This window comes from Nerophis ophidion, linkage group LG09 (genome assembly GCF_033978795.1).
Source record: "Nerophis ophidion isolate RoL-2023_Sa linkage group LG09, RoL_Noph_v1.0, whole genome shotgun sequence".
Lineage (NCBI taxonomy): Eukaryota > Metazoa > Chordata > Actinopteri > Syngnathiformes > Syngnathidae > Nerophis > Nerophis ophidion.
The window spans coordinates 68,252,205-68,271,647 of record NC_084619.1 but is presented as its reverse complement, the minus strand read 5'-3'; the positions used below and the strand labels follow the sequence as shown (position 1 = coordinate 68,271,647).

The 19,443-nt window shown below is 41.5% G+C and overlaps 1 protein-coding gene across 1 annotated transcript in view; it reads left to right on the top strand.

Annotated features, from left to right (window-relative positions):
• The window catches only part of ifngr1l (interferon gamma receptor 1-like), a 31,522-nt gene continuing 12,079 nt past the window's right edge, over positions 1-19,443 (top strand). The window contains exons 1-4 of the mRNA XM_061911651.1: positions 1-159; positions 12,881-13,007; positions 16,986-17,167; positions 17,230-17,417. Of these exons, the coding sequence (XP_061767635.1) occupies positions 93-159; positions 12,881-13,007; positions 16,986-17,167; positions 17,230-17,417 (564 nt within the window). The 5' untranslated portion in view covers positions 1-92. The remainder of the gene's footprint in view (positions 160-12,880; positions 13,008-16,985; positions 17,168-17,229; positions 17,418-19,443) is intronic.

Sequence of the window (19,443 nt, the reverse complement as noted above, 5' to 3'; positions counted from 1 at the left end):
TGAAGGCAGCAGAGGCGGAAGCGGGAAGCCAGGCTTGGGAGAGTTCCCCTGTGGAGTCGCCACTAAGTGCTAAGTGCTCTTAAGGCTCGGACATGTCTCGCACTTCTTTAATATCTCTGCTGGGCGTCTTCTTCGTCTTGGCATCCAGCCCGGCACACGGTAGGAAGGAAAAGAACAGTATTTGATGTTACTCCTGTCCAGCCCTCGGCCGGACAGCGTTTAAGCTAACGTTAGCCTCAAACTGCTGACATGACGTCACTGCGAACGACTTGATCGAAATCATACTTTACTGTGTTTTTGTTTTGAAATCATACTTGACTGTTTATTGTTTTTGGAACGCCACTGGAATGTTGCTAAATCCCGTCGGACGTTGGTCAGAAGTGTTTCCTTGCTAGTTGTTAGTGTAAAGCAGGGGTGCCCACACTTTTTCTGCAGGCGAGCTACTTTTCAATTGACCAACTCGAGGGGATCTACCTCATTTATATATACCATTTATATTTATTTATTTATGAAAGAGACATTTTTGTAAACAAGTTAAATGTGTTTAATGATAATACAAGCATGTGTAACACATATAGATGTCTTTCTTTCACAAAGACAAGAATATAAGTTGGTGTATTACCTGATTCTGATGACTTGCATTGATTGGAATCAGACAGTAATGATGATAACGCCCACATTTTCAAATGGAGGAGAAAAAAAGTTGTCCTTTCTGTACAATACCACATGAAAGTGGTTGGTTTTTGGCATCTAATTCATCCAGCTTCCATACACTTTACAAGAAAAACATTGGCGGCAAATTCCGTAGCTTGCTTGATTGACATTCACGACACCCGAGGGTCTTGTGAGATGACGCTGGCTGCTGCCAGTTCATTATTATGAAAAAATGACAGAGAGGAAGGCGAGAAACACTTTTTATTTCAACAGACTTTCGCGCCGTCCCTTCCGTCAAAACTCTAAAGGCCGACTGCACATTTCCTATCTTCACAATAAAAGCCCTACTTCATGCTGCCTGCGCTAACAAGTGATGTGCACGCCAGCTTTCTGAGGGATCGCTTGTGCACGCCAGTTTTCCGAGACTCTGTATTTAGTTAGCGCAGGCAGCATGAAGCAGGGCTTTTATTGTGAAGATAGGAAATGTGCAGTCGGCCTTTAGAGTTTTGACGGAAGGTACGGCGCGAGAGTCTGTTGAAATAAAAAGTGCTTCTCGCCTTCCTCTCGGTCATATTTTCATAATAATGATCTTGCAGCAGCCAGCGTCATCTCACAAGACCCTCCGGTACCGTGAATGTCATTTAAGTGACGTCTTGGTGAAGATTGATGATCACTAATTTTTAGGTCTATTTTTAAAAAAAGCCTGGCTGGAGATCGACCGACACCCCCCCCCCCGCGGTCGACTGGTAGCTCGCGATCGACACAATGGGCACCCCTGGTGTAAAGAAATAACTCCAGTCTGTTATTGTTGTTGTTATTACGTCATGATTATGTATTGGGAAACAGCCTCAGGAATCAAATAAGTGTACAATAAGTGTTGCAAGCTGTGAAATGTGAACATTTGCTTCATGCATTTCATATTTGTTCTTTTAAAGGCCTACTGAAACCCACTACTACCCACCACGCAGTCTGATAGTTTATATATCAATGATGAAATATTAACATTGCAACACATGCCAATACGGCCTTTTTAGTTTACGAAATTGCAATTTCCCGGAAGTTTCTTGTTGAAAACGTCGCGGAATGATGACGTGTACGCGTGACGTCACGGACTGTAAGGAAATATTAGCGCTGCGCACACACACAGCTAAAAGTCGTCTACTTTAACCGCATAATTACAGAGTATTTTGGACATCTGTGTTGCTGAGTCTTTTGCAATTTGTTCAATTAATAATGGAGAAGTTAAAGTAGAAAGATGGAGGTGGGAAGTTTTAGCCTTTAGCCACACAAACACACGGTGATTCCTTGTTTAAAATTCCCGGAGGTGAAGCTTTACTATGGATCAGAGCGGTCAAGCGAATATGGATCACAACCAAATGTCAACCATCAGTTTTCGGTGAAAAAATTGTGGTAAAAAGTCGCCACTTACCGGAGATCAGCTGAGCTTGTGCCGTCCATAAAGCTGCCGTCGACTTCCATCAGACACTGGCCTCAAGACACCCGTTGACACACCATTCCGACTATCAGGTACTATTAAACTCACTAAAACACTAGCAACACAATAAAATGATAAGGGATTTCCCATAATTATCCTAGTAAATGTGTCTAAAAACATCTGAATCCGTCCCAATGCAATCGCATTTTGTTTTTTTTAACTTGATTTATTTATTTATTTTTTTCTAGTCCGTCGCTATCAATATCCTCAAACACGAATCTTTCATCCTCGCTCAAATTAATGGGAAAATTGTCGTTTTCTCGGTCCGAATAGCTCTTTTTGTTGGAGGCTCCCATTACAAACAATGTGAGGAGCCCTCAACGGGTGACGTAATCGTCACCCGTTGAGGATAAAGTTGCGAACTTTATCATCGATGTTCTCTGCTAAATCCTTTCAGCAAAAATATGGCAATATCGCGAAATGATCAAGTATGAAACATAGAATGGACCTGCTATCCCCGTTTAAATAAGAACATCTCATTTCAGTAGGCCTTTAAAACAGTCATTTGCAGTTTTCTGTACCATTCTTCTTAATGTGATGTCGTGTAAAAAACTTCTATTTATTTTTTAGTCTCAGACACCTTTAGGTCTACACACTATTCCAGTTCCCATTGCATACACCTAAATACACACCTGCAGCAGACCACACACACTACACCTTTGTGCATACACCTAAATACACACCTGCAGCAGACCACACTTACTACACCTTTGTGCATACGTCTAAATACACACCTGCAGCAGACCACCTTTTTGCATACACCTAAATACACACCTGCAACAGACCACACACTGCACAAAAACCTAAATACACACCTGCAGCAGACCACACACTACACTTTTGTGCATACGCCTAAATAGACACCTGCAGCACACCATACACACAACACCTTTGTGCATACACCTAAATACACACCTGCAGCAGACCAAACACACTACACCTTTGTGCATACACCTAAATACACACCTCCAAGGTTTCTGGTTGTTCCCGTTGGGTTGAGCAGTTTCTTCATTTAAAAAAAATGCAACTCAATTTTACAAACTCAGCAAACTCATCTCACCAGCTACATTGTTTGACTTCCCTGCTTAATACAAAACATGTCAAGGTCTTATTAAAAACTGCACTTTTTTGCAATGTTGCCTATCATTCACAATTATTGTGAAAGACATGACGGCGGATGTATTTATTAATGCATTCTAAATATTAAATAAATGGGGTCAAAAGTCATCTTACAATGGAGGCGCTTTATTCTGCCTATAGAGCCCTTAAAAACATCCATCCATTTATATACATGATGTATGTATATATGTCATGTAGAAACATTCATAACATGTAATATATACATGATGTAAGTATATATGTAGTATCTAGTAACATTTATGATAACGTAATATATAGTAACATTCATAAAATGTAGTGTATACATGATGTAAGTATGCATGTAGTATCTAGTAACATTCATAATAACATGAAATATATACATGATGTAAGTATATGTTATGTAATAACATTCATAATAACATGTAATATATACATGATGTAAGTATATATGTAGTATCCAATAACATTCACGATAACATGTAATATGTACATGATGTAAGTATATATGTCATGTAGTAACATTCATAATCTTATGTAATATATACTTGATGTAAGTATATATGTCATGTAGTAAAATTCATAATAACATGTAATATATACAATATGTAAGTATATGTCATGTAGTAACATTCATAACATGTAGTATATATATGATGTAAGTATGCATGTAGTATCTAGTAACATTCATAACATGTAATATATACATGATGTAAGAATATGTTATGTAATAACATTCATAATAACTTGTAATATATACATGATTTAAGTATCTATGTAGTATCTAGTAACATTCATAATAACATGTAATATATATACATGATGTAAGTGTATGTCATGTAGTAACATTAAAAATATGTAGTACATACATGATGTAAGTATATATGTAGTATCTAGTAACATTCATAATATCTAATATATACATGATGTAAGTATATATGTCATGTAGTAACATTCATAACATGTAGTATATACATGATGTAAGTATATATGTAGTATCTAGTAACATTCATAATAACATGTAATACATGATGTAAGTATATATGTCATGTAGTAACATTCATAATATTATACTTACCTATTTTGATCATTTTAAGCATACGCGCCGCATTAACTTAAAAAAACGACGTTTGCTTTCTTTTTTCATGACTGATTTTTACTCCCAGCAGACTTCATGAGAGCCTACAAACATAATAAATATCACTTACAGTACACTGTCTGCTGTCATTAGGATGCAGACTGCTAGGATGTTCATATTGTCCCACTTAGATGAAGAATGACTCATAAACCTCACTAGGTAAAGGGAGGTTGGATAAGCGTCTTTTCGTGTCGTTCTCGCCAGTTTCAAGTCCTTAATGGCTGTCAAAGTGTCCCAGTTTGTCAGATTATATTCTCAGCCTCCTTTCCAGGGGAGAGGCATGATTTATGATCTACAACAAAAATCCAGGGAGCAAGGAAACTAGGAAGCAGCTGATCTGTCCATCCTGTCAACATTGACACACAAGCTGTTGATCACGGCGCCGCTATAAATAGTTTGTCTGCGTTAGCACTTATAATAACAATATGGCAATATTGGCCTGTATTTCACCAACCATGGAAGACACTGCGCAATTTGAACCAATCAGAAACAAAGTAAAGCGGGTCTCGTTTTCTCTCTTTCACACTTTGTGAAAGTAAGCCACACGACTCTGCACAGCGGGTCAGAGGAAGTGAAATTACTGTTGTGGTGTGACAGACGAGCCTCTTGGATGTGGTTAACAGCTCTTTGTAATGATTCTACGTCGATTTGTTTTGAACTTTGCACGTTTTGAGTGCAAACGAAAGTGAAACCGACAGCGTTCTGGGACATGCAATGACCTGTTCAGTCACTCAATCAAATCATGTTGTGAAATGTTGAAGTGAAGTGAAGTGAAGTGAATTATATTTATATAGCGCTTTTCTCTAGTGACTCAAAGCGCTTTACATAGTGAAACCCAATATCTAAGTTACATTTAAACCAGTGCGGGTGGCACTGGGAGCAGGTGGGTAAAGTGTCTTGCCCAAGGACACAACGGCAGTGACTAGGATGGCGGAAGCGGGAGTCGAACCTGCAACCCTCAAGTTGCTGGCACGGCCGCTCTACCAACCGAGCTATGCCGCCCCACGTGAGTGTGTTTGTAGTAGATAAGAGGATTTCTTTTCTTGGACATTTCCTGTCAAACTCAATCCTTAACTGTTTGAATTATGTTGCTAACACACAAACCAAGCCTGGCCAAAATATAAGAACAAGTAAGAAAGTCTGCATTTGCAAAATACACCAATTTTGTCCCGACAGAAGGCTGTGCACACACCTTGACCAATCTAATTCTAAGACCAGATGTGACCGATCTAAGTCCAAGACCAGATGTGACCGATCTAAGTCCAATGCCAGATGTGACCGATCTAAGTCCAAGACCAGATGTGACCGATCTAAGTCCAAGACCAGATGTGACCGATCTAAGTCCAAGACCAGATGTGACCGCTCTAAGTCCAAGACCAGATGTGACCGCTCTAAGTCCAAGACCAGATGTGACCGCTCTAAGTCCAAGACCAGATGTGACCGCTCTAAGTCCAAGACCAGATGTGACCGCTCTAAGTCCAAGACCAGATGTGACCGATCTAAGTCCAAGACCAGATGTGACCGATCTAAGTCCAAGACCAGATGTGACCGATCTAAGTCCAAGACCAGATGTGACCGATCTAAGTCCAAGACCAGATGTGACCGATCTAAGTCCAAGACCAGATGTGACCGCTCTAAGTCCAAGACCAGATGTGACCGCTCTAAGTCCAAGACCAGATGTGACCGCTCTAAGTCCAAGACCAGATGTGACCGCTCTAAGTCCAAGACCAGATGTGACCGCTCTAAGTCCAAGACCAGATGTGACCGCTCTAAGTCCAAGACCAGATGTGACCGATCTAAGTCCAAGACCAGATGTGACCGATCTAAGTCCAAGACCAGATGTGACCGATCTAAGTCCAAGACCAGATGTGACCGATCTAAGTCCAAGACCAGATGTGACCGATCTAAGTCCAAGACCAGATGTGACCGATCTAAGTCCAAGACCAGATGTGACCGCTCTAAGTCCAAGACCAGATGTGACCGCTCTAAGTCCAAGACCAGATGTGACCGCTCTAAGTCCAAGACCAGATGTGACCGCTCTAAGTCCAAGACCAGATGTGACCGATCTAAGTCCAAGACCAGATGTGACCGATCTAAGTCCAAGACCAGATGTGACCGATCTAAGTCCAAGACCAGATGTGACCGATCTAAGTCCAAGACCAGATGTGACCGATCTAAGTCCAAGACCAGATGTGACCGATCTAAGTCCAAGACCAGATGTGACCGATCTAAGTCCAAGACCAGATGTGACCAAATTAAGTCTAAGTAAGACTGGATGGGACCAATCTAAGTCTAAGCCTTGATGTGCCCAATGAAAGTCCAAGACTAGATGTGACCGATCTAAGTCTAAGACTAGATCTGACCAAATTAAGTCTAAGTAAGACTGGATGGGACCAATCTAAGTCTAAGATTAGACGTGCTCAATCTAAGTCTAAGCCTTGATGTGCCCAATGAAAGTCCAAGACTTGATGTGACCAATGAAAGTCCAAGACTTGATGTGACCAATGTAAGTCCAAGACTAGATGTGACCGATCTAAGTCCATGACTAGATGTGACCGATCTAAGTCCAAGACTAGATGTGACCGATCTAAGTCCAAGACTAGATGTGACCGATCCAAGTCCAAGACTAGATGTGACCGATCTAAGTCTAAGACTAGATCTGACCAAATTAAGTCTAAGTAAGACTGGATGGGACCAATCCAAGTCCAAGATTAGATGAGACCAATCTAAGTCTAAGCCTAGATGTGCCCAATCTAAGTCTAAGCCTAGATGTGCCCAATCTAAGTCTAAGCCTTGATGTGCCCAATCTAAGTCTAAGCCTTGATGTGCCCAATGAAAGTCCAAGACTTGATGTGACCAATGTAAGTCTAAGACTAGATGTGACCGATCTAAGTCTAAGCCTAGATGTGACCGATCTAAGTCTAAGCCTAGATTTGACCGATCTAAGTCTAAGACCAGATGTGACCGATCTAAGTCTAAGACCTGATGTGACCGATCTAAGTCTAAGACCCGATGTGACCGATCCAAGTCTAAGACCCGATGTGACCGATCTAAGTCTAAGACCAGATGGGACCCATCTAAACCTAAGACTAGATGTGATGGATCTATGTTTAAGTCTAGATGTGACCGATCTCAGACTAGATGTGACCGATCTAAGTCCAAGACGAGATGTGACGGATCTAAGTCCAAGACGAGATGTGACGGATCTAAGTCCAAGACGAGATGTGACGGATCTAAGTCCAAGACGAGATGTGACGGATCTAAGTCCAAGACGAGATGTGACGGATCTAAGTCCAAGACGAGATGTGACGGATCTAAGTCCAAGACGAGATGTGACGGATCTAAGTCCAAGACGAGATGTGACGGATCTAAGTCCAAGACGAGATGTGACGGATCTAAGTCCAAGACGAGATGTGACCGATCTAAGTCCAAGACGAGATGTGACCGATCTAAGTCCAAGACGAGATGTGACCGATCTAAGTCCAAGACGAGATGTGACCGATCTAAGTCCAAGACGAGATGTGACCGATCTAAGTCCAAGACGAGATGTGACCGATCTAAGTCCAAGACGAGATGTGACCGATCTAAGTCCAAGACGAGATGTGACCGATCTAAGTCCAAGACGAGATGTGACCGATCTAAGTCCAAGACGAGATGTGACCGATCTAAGTCCAAGACGAGATGTGACCGATCTAAGTCCAAGACGAGATGTGACCGATCTAAGTCCAAGACGAGATGTGACCGATCTAAGTCCAAGACGAGATGTGACCGATCTAAGTCCAAGACGAGATGTGACCGATCTAAGTCCAAGACGAGATGTGACCGATCTAAGTCCAAGACGAGATGTGACCTATCTAAGTCCAAGACGAGATGTGACCGATCTAAGTCCAAGACGAGATGTGACCGATCTAAGTCCAAGACGAGATGTGACCGATCTAAGTCCAAGACGAGATGTGACCGATCTAAGTCTAAGACCAGATGTGACCAATCTAAGTCTAAGACTAGGGTTTATTTTGCAGTGAGAACTAGCACCAGTCCGACTATCCTCACTGACACACACTGTATTGCCAGAAGACTCACCTATGAAGTTGAAGTCCCATCCCATTCCTAACCCATAGGGTTCAATATGACCTTTTCCAACAATTACAGCTTCAACTCTTTTGGGAAGGCTGTCCACAAGGTTGCGGAGTAGCGATTTTTCACCACTCTTCCAAAAGCGCGTTGGTGAGGTCACGCACTGATGTTGGTGGAGAAGGCCTGGCTCTCAGTCTCCGTTCTAATTCATCCCAAAGGAGTTTTATCGGGTTCATGTCAGGACTCTGTGCAGGCCAGTCAAGTTCATCCACATCAGACTGTCATCCATGTATTTATGGACCTTGCTTTGTGCACTGGTGCACTGTCATGTTGGAAGAGAAAGGGGCCCGCTCCAAACTGTTCCCACAAGGTTGGAAGCATGGAATTGTCCAAAATGTTTTGGTATTCTGGAGAATTCAAAGTTCCTTTCACTGGAACTAAGGGGCTCAGCCCAACTCATGAAAAACAACGCCACACCATAATTCCTCCTCCACCAAAGTTCACACTCGGCACAAGGCAGTCCATTTGTTTTAAAGTTGTCCTTGAATACTGACGTTGGAAATTACCTTTTCTTCTATACACTTCATTCTCAGAAGTGATGGCGAACCTTTTTTTTTAAATTTGCTGGTAATGTTTTACTTTTAGCCTAAAATATTACACATAATGTATGTAGCTTTACTAGCTCCTGTAGTTTCAATAAACCAGAATTCATTTAAAAAAAAAAAAGACCTACAGAAAGGCGAGAAACACATTTTATTTCAACAGACTCACGCCGTACCTGCCATCAAAACTCCAAAAACAGACTGCACAGTTCCTGTCCTCACAATAAAATCCTTGCTCCATCCTGCCTGCGCTAACAAAATAAGAGTCTCAGAAAGCTAGCAAGCTAGGAAGTTAGTATTTATTGTAAAGTGCATAAAAATTTGTATGACAAACTTTCATGTAGTTTTGGACAGAAAGGAGGACTTTTGTTCTCCTCTGTGAGAAAAAGTGGTGATCATCAATGCTGTCTGATTCCAGTCAATGCAAGTCATCAACTTATATTCTTGTCTTCATAAAGTGTGTTAAACATGCTTGTATTAGCATGAAACACCTTTACCTGTCTTTCATCAACATACATGATATACAACCCCCATTTCCATATGAGTTGGGAAATTGTGTTAGATGTAAATATAAACAGAATACGAAGATTTGCAAATCATTTTCAACCCATATTCAGTTGAATTTGCTAAAAAGTCAAAATATTTGATGTTCAATCTGATATTTTTTTTGCAAATAAAAATTTACTTTAGTATTTGATGCCAGCAACACGTGACAAAGAAGTTGGGAAATATGGCAATAAATACTGATAAAGTCGAGAAATGCTAATCAAACACTTATTTGGAACATCCCACAGGTGTGCAGGCTAATTGGGAACAGGTGGGTGCCATGATTGGGTATAAAAGCAGCTTCCATGAAATGCCAAGGAATTCACAAACAAGGATGGGGCGAGGGTCACCAATTTGTAAGCAAATTGTCGAACAGTTTTAGAACAACATTTCTCAACGAGCTATTGCAAGGAATTTAGGGATTTTACCATCTACGGTCTGTAAAATCATCAAAAGGTTCAGAGAATCTGGAGAAATCACTCCACGTAAGCAATGATATTATGGACCTTTGAGCCCTCGGGCGGTACTGCATCAAAAACCGACATCAGTGTGTAAAGGATATCACCATATGGGTTTAGGAACACTTCATAAAACCACTGTCAGTAACGACAGTTGGTTGCTACGTCTGTAAGTGCAAGTTAAAACTCTGCTATGCAAAGCAAAACCCAAGGAACGCCGTTGGCTTCGCTGCGCCCGAGCTCATCTAAGATGGACTGATGCAAAGTGGAAAAGTGTTCTGTGGTTTGACGAGTCCACATTTCAAATTATATTTGGAAACTGTGGCCGTGGTGTTCTCTGGAACAAAGAGGAAAATAACCATCCGGATTGTTATAGGCGCAAAGTTCTAAAGCCAGCCTCTGTGATGGTATGGGGGTGTATTAGTGCCCAAGGCATGGGTAACTTACACATCTGTGAAGGCACCATTAATGCTGAAAGGTCCATACAGGTTTTGGAGCTCCTCGATCTTAGCGCTGCTTTCGATACCGTCGATCATAATATTTTATTAGAACGTATCAAAACACGAATTGGTATGTCAGACTTAGCCCTGTCTTGGTTTAACTCTTATCTTACTGATAGGATGCAGTGTGTCTCCCATAACAATGTGACCTCGGACTACGTTAAGGTAACGTGTGGAGTTCCCCAGGGTTCGGTCCTTGGCCCTGCACTCTTCAGCATCTACATGCTGCCGCTAGGTGACATCATACGCAAATACGGTGTTAGCTTTCACTGTTATGCTGATGACACCCAACTCTACATGCCCCTAAAGCTGACCAACACGCCGGATTGTAGTCAGCTGGAGGCGTGTCTTAATGAAATTAAAGAATGGATGTCCGCTAACTTTTTGCAACTCAACGCCAAAAAAACGGAAATGCTGATTATCGGTCCTGCTAGACACCAAACTCTATTTAATAATACAACTCTAACATTTGACAACCAAACAATTAAACAAGGCGACACGGTAAAGAATCTGGGTATTATCTTCGACCCAACTCTCTCCTTTGAGGCACACATTAAAAGCGTTACTAAAACGGCCTTCTTTCATCTCCGTAACATCGCTAAAATTCGCTCCATTCTGTCCACTAAAGACGCTGAGATCATTATCCATGCGTTTGTTACGTCTCGCCTCGACTACTGTAACGTATTATTTTCGGGTCTCCCCATGTCTAGCATTAAAAGATTACAGTTGGTACAAAATGCGGCTGCTAGACTTTGTACAAGAACAAGAAAGTTTGATCACATTACGCCTGTACTGGCTCACCTGCACTGGCTTCCTGTGCACTTAAGATGTGACTTTAAGGTTTTACTACTTACGTATAAAATACTACACGGTCTAGCTCCAGCCTATCTTGCCGATTGTATTGTACCATATGTCCCGGCAAGAAATCTGCGTTCAAAGGACTCCGGCTTATTAGTGATTCCCAAAGCCCAAAAAAAGTCTGCGGGCTATAGAGCATTTTCTGTTCGGGCTCCAGTACTCTGGAATACCCTCCCGGTAACAGTTCGCGATGCCACCTCAGTAGAAGCATTCAAGTCTCACCTTAAAACTAATTTGTATACTCTGGCCTTTAAATAGACTCCCTTTTTAGACCAGTTGATCTGCCGTTTCTTTTCTTTTTCTTCTATGTCCCACTCTCCCGTGTGGAGGGGGTCCGGTCCGATCCGGTGGCCATGTACTGCTTGCCTGTGTATCGGCTGGGGACATCTCTGCGCTGCTGGTCCGCCTACGCTTGGGATGGTTTCCTGCTGGCTCCGCTGTGACCGGGACTCTCGCTGCTGTGTCTTGGATCCTCTTTGGACTGGACTCTCGCGACTGTGTTGTATCCATTGTGGATTGAACTTTCACAGTATCATGTTAGACCCGCTCGACATCCATTGCTTTCCTCCTCTCTAAGGTTCTCATAGTCATCATTGTCACTGACGTCCCACTGGGTCATTATTGTCACCAATGTCCCACTGGGTGTGAGTTTTCCTTGCCCTTATGTGGGCCTACCGAGGATGTCGTGGTGGTTTGTGCAGCCCTTTGAGACACTAGTGATTTAGGGCTATATAAGTAAACATTGATTGATTGATTGATTGATATGTTGTCATCCAAGCAACGTTATCAGGGACACCCCTGATTATTTGAGCAAGACAATGCCAAGCCACATCGTGGTTTCGTACTAAAAGAGTGCGGGTACTTTCCTGGCCCGCCTGCCGTCCAGACCTATTCCACATCGAAAATGTGTGGCACATTATGAAGCGTAAAATGCGACAGTGGAGACCCCGGACTGTTGAACGACTGAATCTCTCCATAAAACAAGAAGCGGAAAGAATTCCACTTTCAAAGCTTTAACAATTAGTTTCCTCAGTTCCCAAATGTTTATTGAGTGTTGTTAAAAGAAAAGGTGATGTAACACAGTGGTGAACATGCCCTTTCCCAACTACTTTGGCACATGTTGCAGCCATGAAATTCTAAGTTAATTATTATTTGCAAAAAAATAAATAAAGGTTATGGGTTTGAACATCAAATATCTTGTCTTGGTAGTGCAATCAACTGAATATGGGTTGAAAAGGATTTGCAAATCATTGTATTCTGTTTATATTTACATCAAACACAATTTCCCAATTCATATGGAAATAGGGTTGCTACCAAACACTTGCTAGATTGAAAGGATGTGGCCTGCAGAAAATGTGTGGTCACCCTGCTGTAGTTGGATGGACGTACAGACAATGTCTGCACCTCCAACCATAAATGAGTGAAAACTCTCTGATGAATCTTAAAATTGTCTGCAGTGGCGCCCCCTAGCAACGTGACGCTGCACTGCGGCAACCTGAGGAATAAAGTGGTGTGGAACTACGACTCCATGCCTCCAGGACTCCGATTCAGGGTGAATATCGGACAGTATTCGGACGTGCATGGGTGAGTTTTTTTAAATACCTTTTTTATAGTAGGCTCATTTTTTTTTTTTGTGGCATGGTACCAGTGATGGCAACATTTTTTTTCCCAATTTGGTGATGAAATAACATTGCTGCTAAATTTGCATATTTGGCCGTGATGCAAAGCGTGGGCATACACTTTTATTCACTATATTTTCTCCCTTTTTTGAAAAAGTACCCAACAGAAGTGATTACCAGCACAGTCTAGCTCTACAGTTACTAAGTGGGCAACACTAGTCTTGCCCACTTAGTAACTGGTGCTGAGTCTCCCTCAGGGATCAATAAAGTACTTTGTATTCTATTCTTTTCTAACACCAGTGCAAAGGAAAACTGCTAGCCCAAAATCTATTTGTGGTGAGCAACAAAGTGAATGCATGAAGCATTGACATGGTAGTCAAATATAAGCCGCCACAAATGTCTTTGCTGTGTGAGTGAGATCCGGCACCACAAGCCCAGGGAGTGTGCAATACCATAACATGCAGAAAACATCCAGAAGCATGGCGGTTTACCTTTCCTCCCGCCACGAGTGCTAAGAAAACACAGCTTAGACACTCTTTTGTCACACTTTGAACACCACTGCTTGACCTTTTTCACCAGGAAGGCAAAGTGTGGCCTCGGGGCCATTTGCTGAGCGCTTATTATGGCGGCTGGCACATTGCACAAATTAAATAACAAATACAGCAACAATGGAAACAGAACAAGATGCATTACATCAGGGGTCACCTGGCCTGTTCTAAAAATAGCTCAAATAGCAGCACTTACCAGTGAGCTGCCTCTATTTTTTTTTTAATTTTATGTATTTGCTAGCAAGCCGGTCTTGCTTTGCTCAACATTTTTAATTCTAAGAGAGACAAAACTCAAATAGAATTTGAAAATCCAAGAAAATATTTTTAAGACTTGTCTTCACTTGTTTAAATAAATTCATTTATTTTTTTACTTTGGTTCTTATAACTTTCAGAAAGACAATTTTAGAGAAAAAATACAACCTTGAAAATTATTTTAGGATTTTTAAACACATATACCTTTTTACCTTTTAAATTCCTTCCTCTTCTTTCCTGACAATTTAAATCAATGTTTAAGTGAATTTATTTTTTTTATTGTAAAGAATAGTAAATACATTTTAATTTAATCCTTCATTTTAGCTTCTGTTTTTTTCACGAAGATTATATGTGAAATATTTCTTCAAACTTATTATGATTAAAATTCCCAAAAATTATTCTGGCAAATCTAGAAAATCCTTAGAATCAAATTTAAATCTTATTTCATAGTCTTTTGAATTTATTTTCAAATTTTTGTTCTGGAAAATCTAGAAGAAATGAGGTTTTGTCTTTGTTAGAAATGTAGCCTGGTCCAATTTGTTATATGTGCTAACAAAGTGCAGATTGGATTTTAACCTATTTAAAACATGTCATCCAAATTCTAAAATTAATCTTAATCAGGAAAAATTACAAATGATGTTCCATAAATTATTTATTTAATTTTTTCAAAACGATTCGAATTAGACCGTTTTTCTCCATTTTTTTCGGTTGAATTTTGAATTTTAAAGAGTCGAAATTGAAGATAAACTATGTTACAAAATGTAATCTTCTTTAGTTTTTTCTCCTCTTTTAAACCGTTCAATTGAGTGGTTTTTCATCATTTATTCTCTACAAAAAACCTTCCGTAAAAGGAAAAAAAATGTACGACGGATTGACAGACAGAAATACCCATTTTTCTATATATATATATATTTACTTCCATCCATCCATCCATTTTTTACCGCTTATTCTTTATTTTGGAGTCGTGGGGGGCGCTGGCGCCTGTCTCCGCTACAATCGGGCGGAAGGCGGGGTACACCCTGGACAAGTCGCCACCTCATCGCAGGGCCAACACAGATAGACAGACAACATTCACACTCACATTCACACACTAGGGACCATTTAGTGTTGCCAATCAACCTATCCCCAGGTGCATGTCTTTGGAAGTGGGAGGAAGCCGGAGTACCCGGAGGGAACCCATGCATTCACGGGGAGAACATTGGAAACTCCACACAGAAAAATCCCAAGCCTGGGATTGAACCCAGGACTGCAGGACCTTTGTATTGTGAGGCAGATGCACTAACCCCTCTTCCACCGTGAAGCCCTATAGATTTACTTATTAAAGTTAAATTGAGCAAATTGGCTATTTCTGGCAATTTATTTAAGTGTGTATCAAACTGGTAGCCCTTCGCATTAATCAGTACCCAAGAAGTAGCTCTTGGTTTCAAAAAGGTTGGTGACCCCTGCATTACATCATGAGAAATGGATGGATATTTGAATATAAGAATATTTGTCTTTAATTATGATTTAGCCTTTTTTTTAGCAGATATGATGATGTTGCACTACAAGAATATTTACTACAGTATTATGTGTTTTATTTACTTGAATGCTCAATGTCACTGCTGTTATTTATTGGAGTGTAAAATAGTTATTTATGAGCATATTCATAAGCACTGTATTGTTTGTGTTGATATACCGGAGGGTGTGGTATACCACACCACTGCTGGTCTTTTCTTAAAGGGGAACATTATCACCAAACCTATGCAAGCGTCAATATAAACCTTGATGTTGCAGAATAAAGACCATGTATTTTTTTAACCGATTTCCGAACTCGAAATGGGTGAATTTTGGCAAATTAAACGCCTTTCTGTTTATCGATCTTTTAGCGATGACGTCAGAACGTGACGTCACCGAGGTAACACACCCGCCATATCTATTTTCACATTACAAACACCGGGTCTCAGCTCTGTTATTTTCCGTTTTTTCGACTATTTTTTGGAACCTTGGAGACATCATGCCTCGTCGGTGTGTTGTCGGAGGGTGTAACAACACTAACAGGGAGGGATTCAAGTTGCACCACTGGCAAGAAATCTGCCGCCAGACTCCCATTGAATTTGCCAGAGTGTCTGCACATTTGACCGGCGATGTTAAGGCAGACATGGCACAGAGATGTATGGATAACCTGCAGATGCATTTGCAACGATTAAGTCAACGAAATCACAAAGGTGAGTTTTGTTGATGTTGTTGACTAATGTGCTAATCAGACATATTTGGTCGCAGCATGACTACCAGCTAATCGATGCTAAGATGCTATTTACGCTGGCTGTATGTACATTTGAGACTAGATACCCACATTTAATGCGAAACAAACACTTACCAATCGACGGATATAAGTTGCTCCAGTGTCACAAGATGCGAAAGTCCTGATCGTTTGGTCCGCACATTTTACCGGTGATGCTAATAAGGCAGCCATGCTATGGGCCACTTCATTAGGTACACCCATGCTATGGCCGAATAGCGTCAATAGCTATTCGCTTAATAGCTTCAATTTCTTTTTCGCTATCTGCCTCCATACTCCGACCATCTGTTTCAATACATGCGTAATCTGTTGAATCGCTTAAACCGCTGAAATCCGAGTCTGAATCCGAGCTAATGTCGCTCTATATTGCTGTGGTAACCGCCATGTTGTTTGTATTGGCAGCCATGTATGACATCACAGGGAAATGGATAGTGGTTTCGAAGATAGCGAAAATAAGGCACTTTTTAAAGCTTTTTTTAGGGATATTCCGGGAGGTGTAAAATTTTGAAAAAAACTTCGAAAAATAAAACAAGCCACTGGGAACTGATTTTTATTGTTTTTAACCCTTTAGAAATTGTGTTAATGTTCCCCTTTAAATTGAGAGTTGCCCTTTGGCAGCAACCATTTCAATTCTGTGCAATAAGATGTTGTAGCACAGTGATTTTAAACAAGAGACACTTTTCAACGAAATGGTGCATTTCAAATTGTATGCCTTCTGTTTTTAATTTTCATGGTGGTATGGAATAAGTATCTTGAGTGGTGGAAATACACAGATGACGACTACTTATATTGGTGACAAGCCAGGATGAAACACTGGTGAGGACAAGAAGAATCGGTATAACGTCCATCTTTTCTCACTCTCCAGAGCTATTGACCCACTGTGGGTGGACCCGCCCCACCTCCAAACTGACGTGTCTTTTCTCTCGGACCCGAACGACGATTACTTCTTAACCGTGACCGCCGTCCTCGGAGAGAACCAGTCCGAGCCCGCTCCAGCCGATGGCATTGTGTTCAGCTACTACAGGAATTCTCAAGCCAGCCAGATCTGTGAGCCTAAAGAAATCTTGGTGGTTTCTGAAGAGGAGTGACTTAGTCCTGTTGCTTTCTAGGTGCTTTGGACCTGCCGCCTGTGACCCTGTTGGAACAGCAGGATCACTCTGTCCTGCTCAGCTTCCAGCATCCGTGGCTCTTATACCACCAGAAACTTTCGTCCTACTCCGGAAGAAGAAAGAAGAAGAGGCACGACCAGCCCGACCACCTTCTGCCGGTCTTCAAATACGATGTCACCATCGACAAGGTGGGACCGGCGACCACATTAATCCATCAAAACTATACAGTGGAACCTCGATTTATGACCCTTTCGGTTGACAAACCTCGACATTGCGCCAAATATGCCTGTGAGTGAACCAGGTCTTCATTCATCCATTTTGCATGCCGCTAGAAGCCTTCGGGGGCAACGTCACACGGATCCTGTTTACATTATGCTCACAGGGAGGGGCAGCCTTTTTTAAAGGGGAACATTATCAACAGACTTATGTAAGTGTCAATATATACCTTGATGGTGCAGAAAAAAGACCATCTGTTCTTTTAACCGATTTCCGAACTCTAAATGGGTGAATTTTGGCGAATTAAACGCCTTTCTGTTTATCGCGCTGGAAGCGATTCTGACGTCGCCGAGGTAACACACCCATCATTTTCATTTTCAACACATTACAAACACCGGGTCTCAGCTCTGTTATTTTCCGTTTTTTTGACTATTTTTCGGAACCTTGGAGACATCATGCCTCGTCGGTGTGTTGTCGGAGGGTGTAACAACACTAACAGGGAGGGATTCAAGTTGCACCACTGGCCCGAAGATGCCAAAGTGTCTGCCGCCAGACCCCCATTGAATGTGCCAGAGTGTCTCCACATTTGACCGGCGATGCTAAGGCAGACATGGCACAGAGATGTATGGATAACCTGCAGATGCATTTGCAACGATAGTCAACGAAATCACAAAGGTGAGTTTTGTTGATGTTGACTGCTAGCTAATCGATGCTAACATGCTATTTACCGGCGGTGCTAAAACAGACATGGAACAGAGATGTATGGATAACCTGTAGATGCATTTGCAACTATATTACGTTTCCTTCCACCCACATTTAATGCGAAAAAAACACTTAACAATCGACGGATTTAAGTTGCTCCAGTGTCAAAAGATGCAAAAGTCCTGATCGTTTGGTCCGCACATTTTACCGGCGATGCTAACGCAGCTATTCGGCCATGCTATTGCTATGAATAGCGTCAATAGCTTCAGTTTCTTCTTCAATACTTTCATACTCCAACCATCCGTTTCAATACATGCGTAATCTGTTGAATCGCTTAAGTCGCTGAAATCCGAGTTTGAATCCGAGCTAATGTCACTATATCTTGCTGTGGTATTCCCATTGTTTGTTTACATTGGCAGCACTGTGTGACGTCACAGGGAAATGGCCAGTGTCTTCGCAGAGAGCCGAAAATAAGGCACTTTAAAGCTTTATTTAGGGATATTTCGAGACCGGTAAAATTTTGAAAAAAACTTCAAAAAATACAACAAGCCACTAGGAACTGATTTTTATTGTTTTCAACCCTTTTGAAATTGTGATAATGTTCCCCTTTAAGAGTTTTGACGGCGAGCGGCTATTCTGACGCGTTTATTTCCACAATTGTCGCACGTAGCTTGTGCCAGTCAGAACTTTGCCGTCCTGTCTTAGGAACCACTTAGTCTGAGCTGAAACACTTTAAATGTGTTTAACCTCTCACAGTCTTGACAGACAAGACAGCAGCGTTATTGTTGTCCATTCTTAACATGTGCAAGACACATAAGAACCGAAATTACATTTTCGGCACAGTCCCTCTAAGAGCAGACGTACGTTACAAGGGGACAAGACGGATCAGCCACTCACGGCGCTCCCTAAAAAAGGTGAGAAAAAGGTGACATTGGGAAAGAGGGGAGAGTAAAAAAAATATCAGTCTAAGGCTGGACCCTCATGAGGGGTCCAGACTGAGTCCGAGGAAAAAAACCTCACATAGTATGGCACACATAAACATGATACATGTAATCACAACAACTCGCAACAGAAGGGGGGTGAGTTGGGGCCCTGGAGGCCGGCTGCCGCTATAAAGCGCTACTCAGCCATCCACAACCCCGGAGGAATTAAGCAGTGGTGAAGGCCTTGATTTTGGGAGGGGCGCGTGCGTGCATGTATGCCCAATTAACTTCGGTGAGATGTTGAAATGTTTTTGTGGACTGGGGCCGATCTCAAAGTTCGACACCAGGTGTTGTTGAAAAAAAGGTAGGTCAA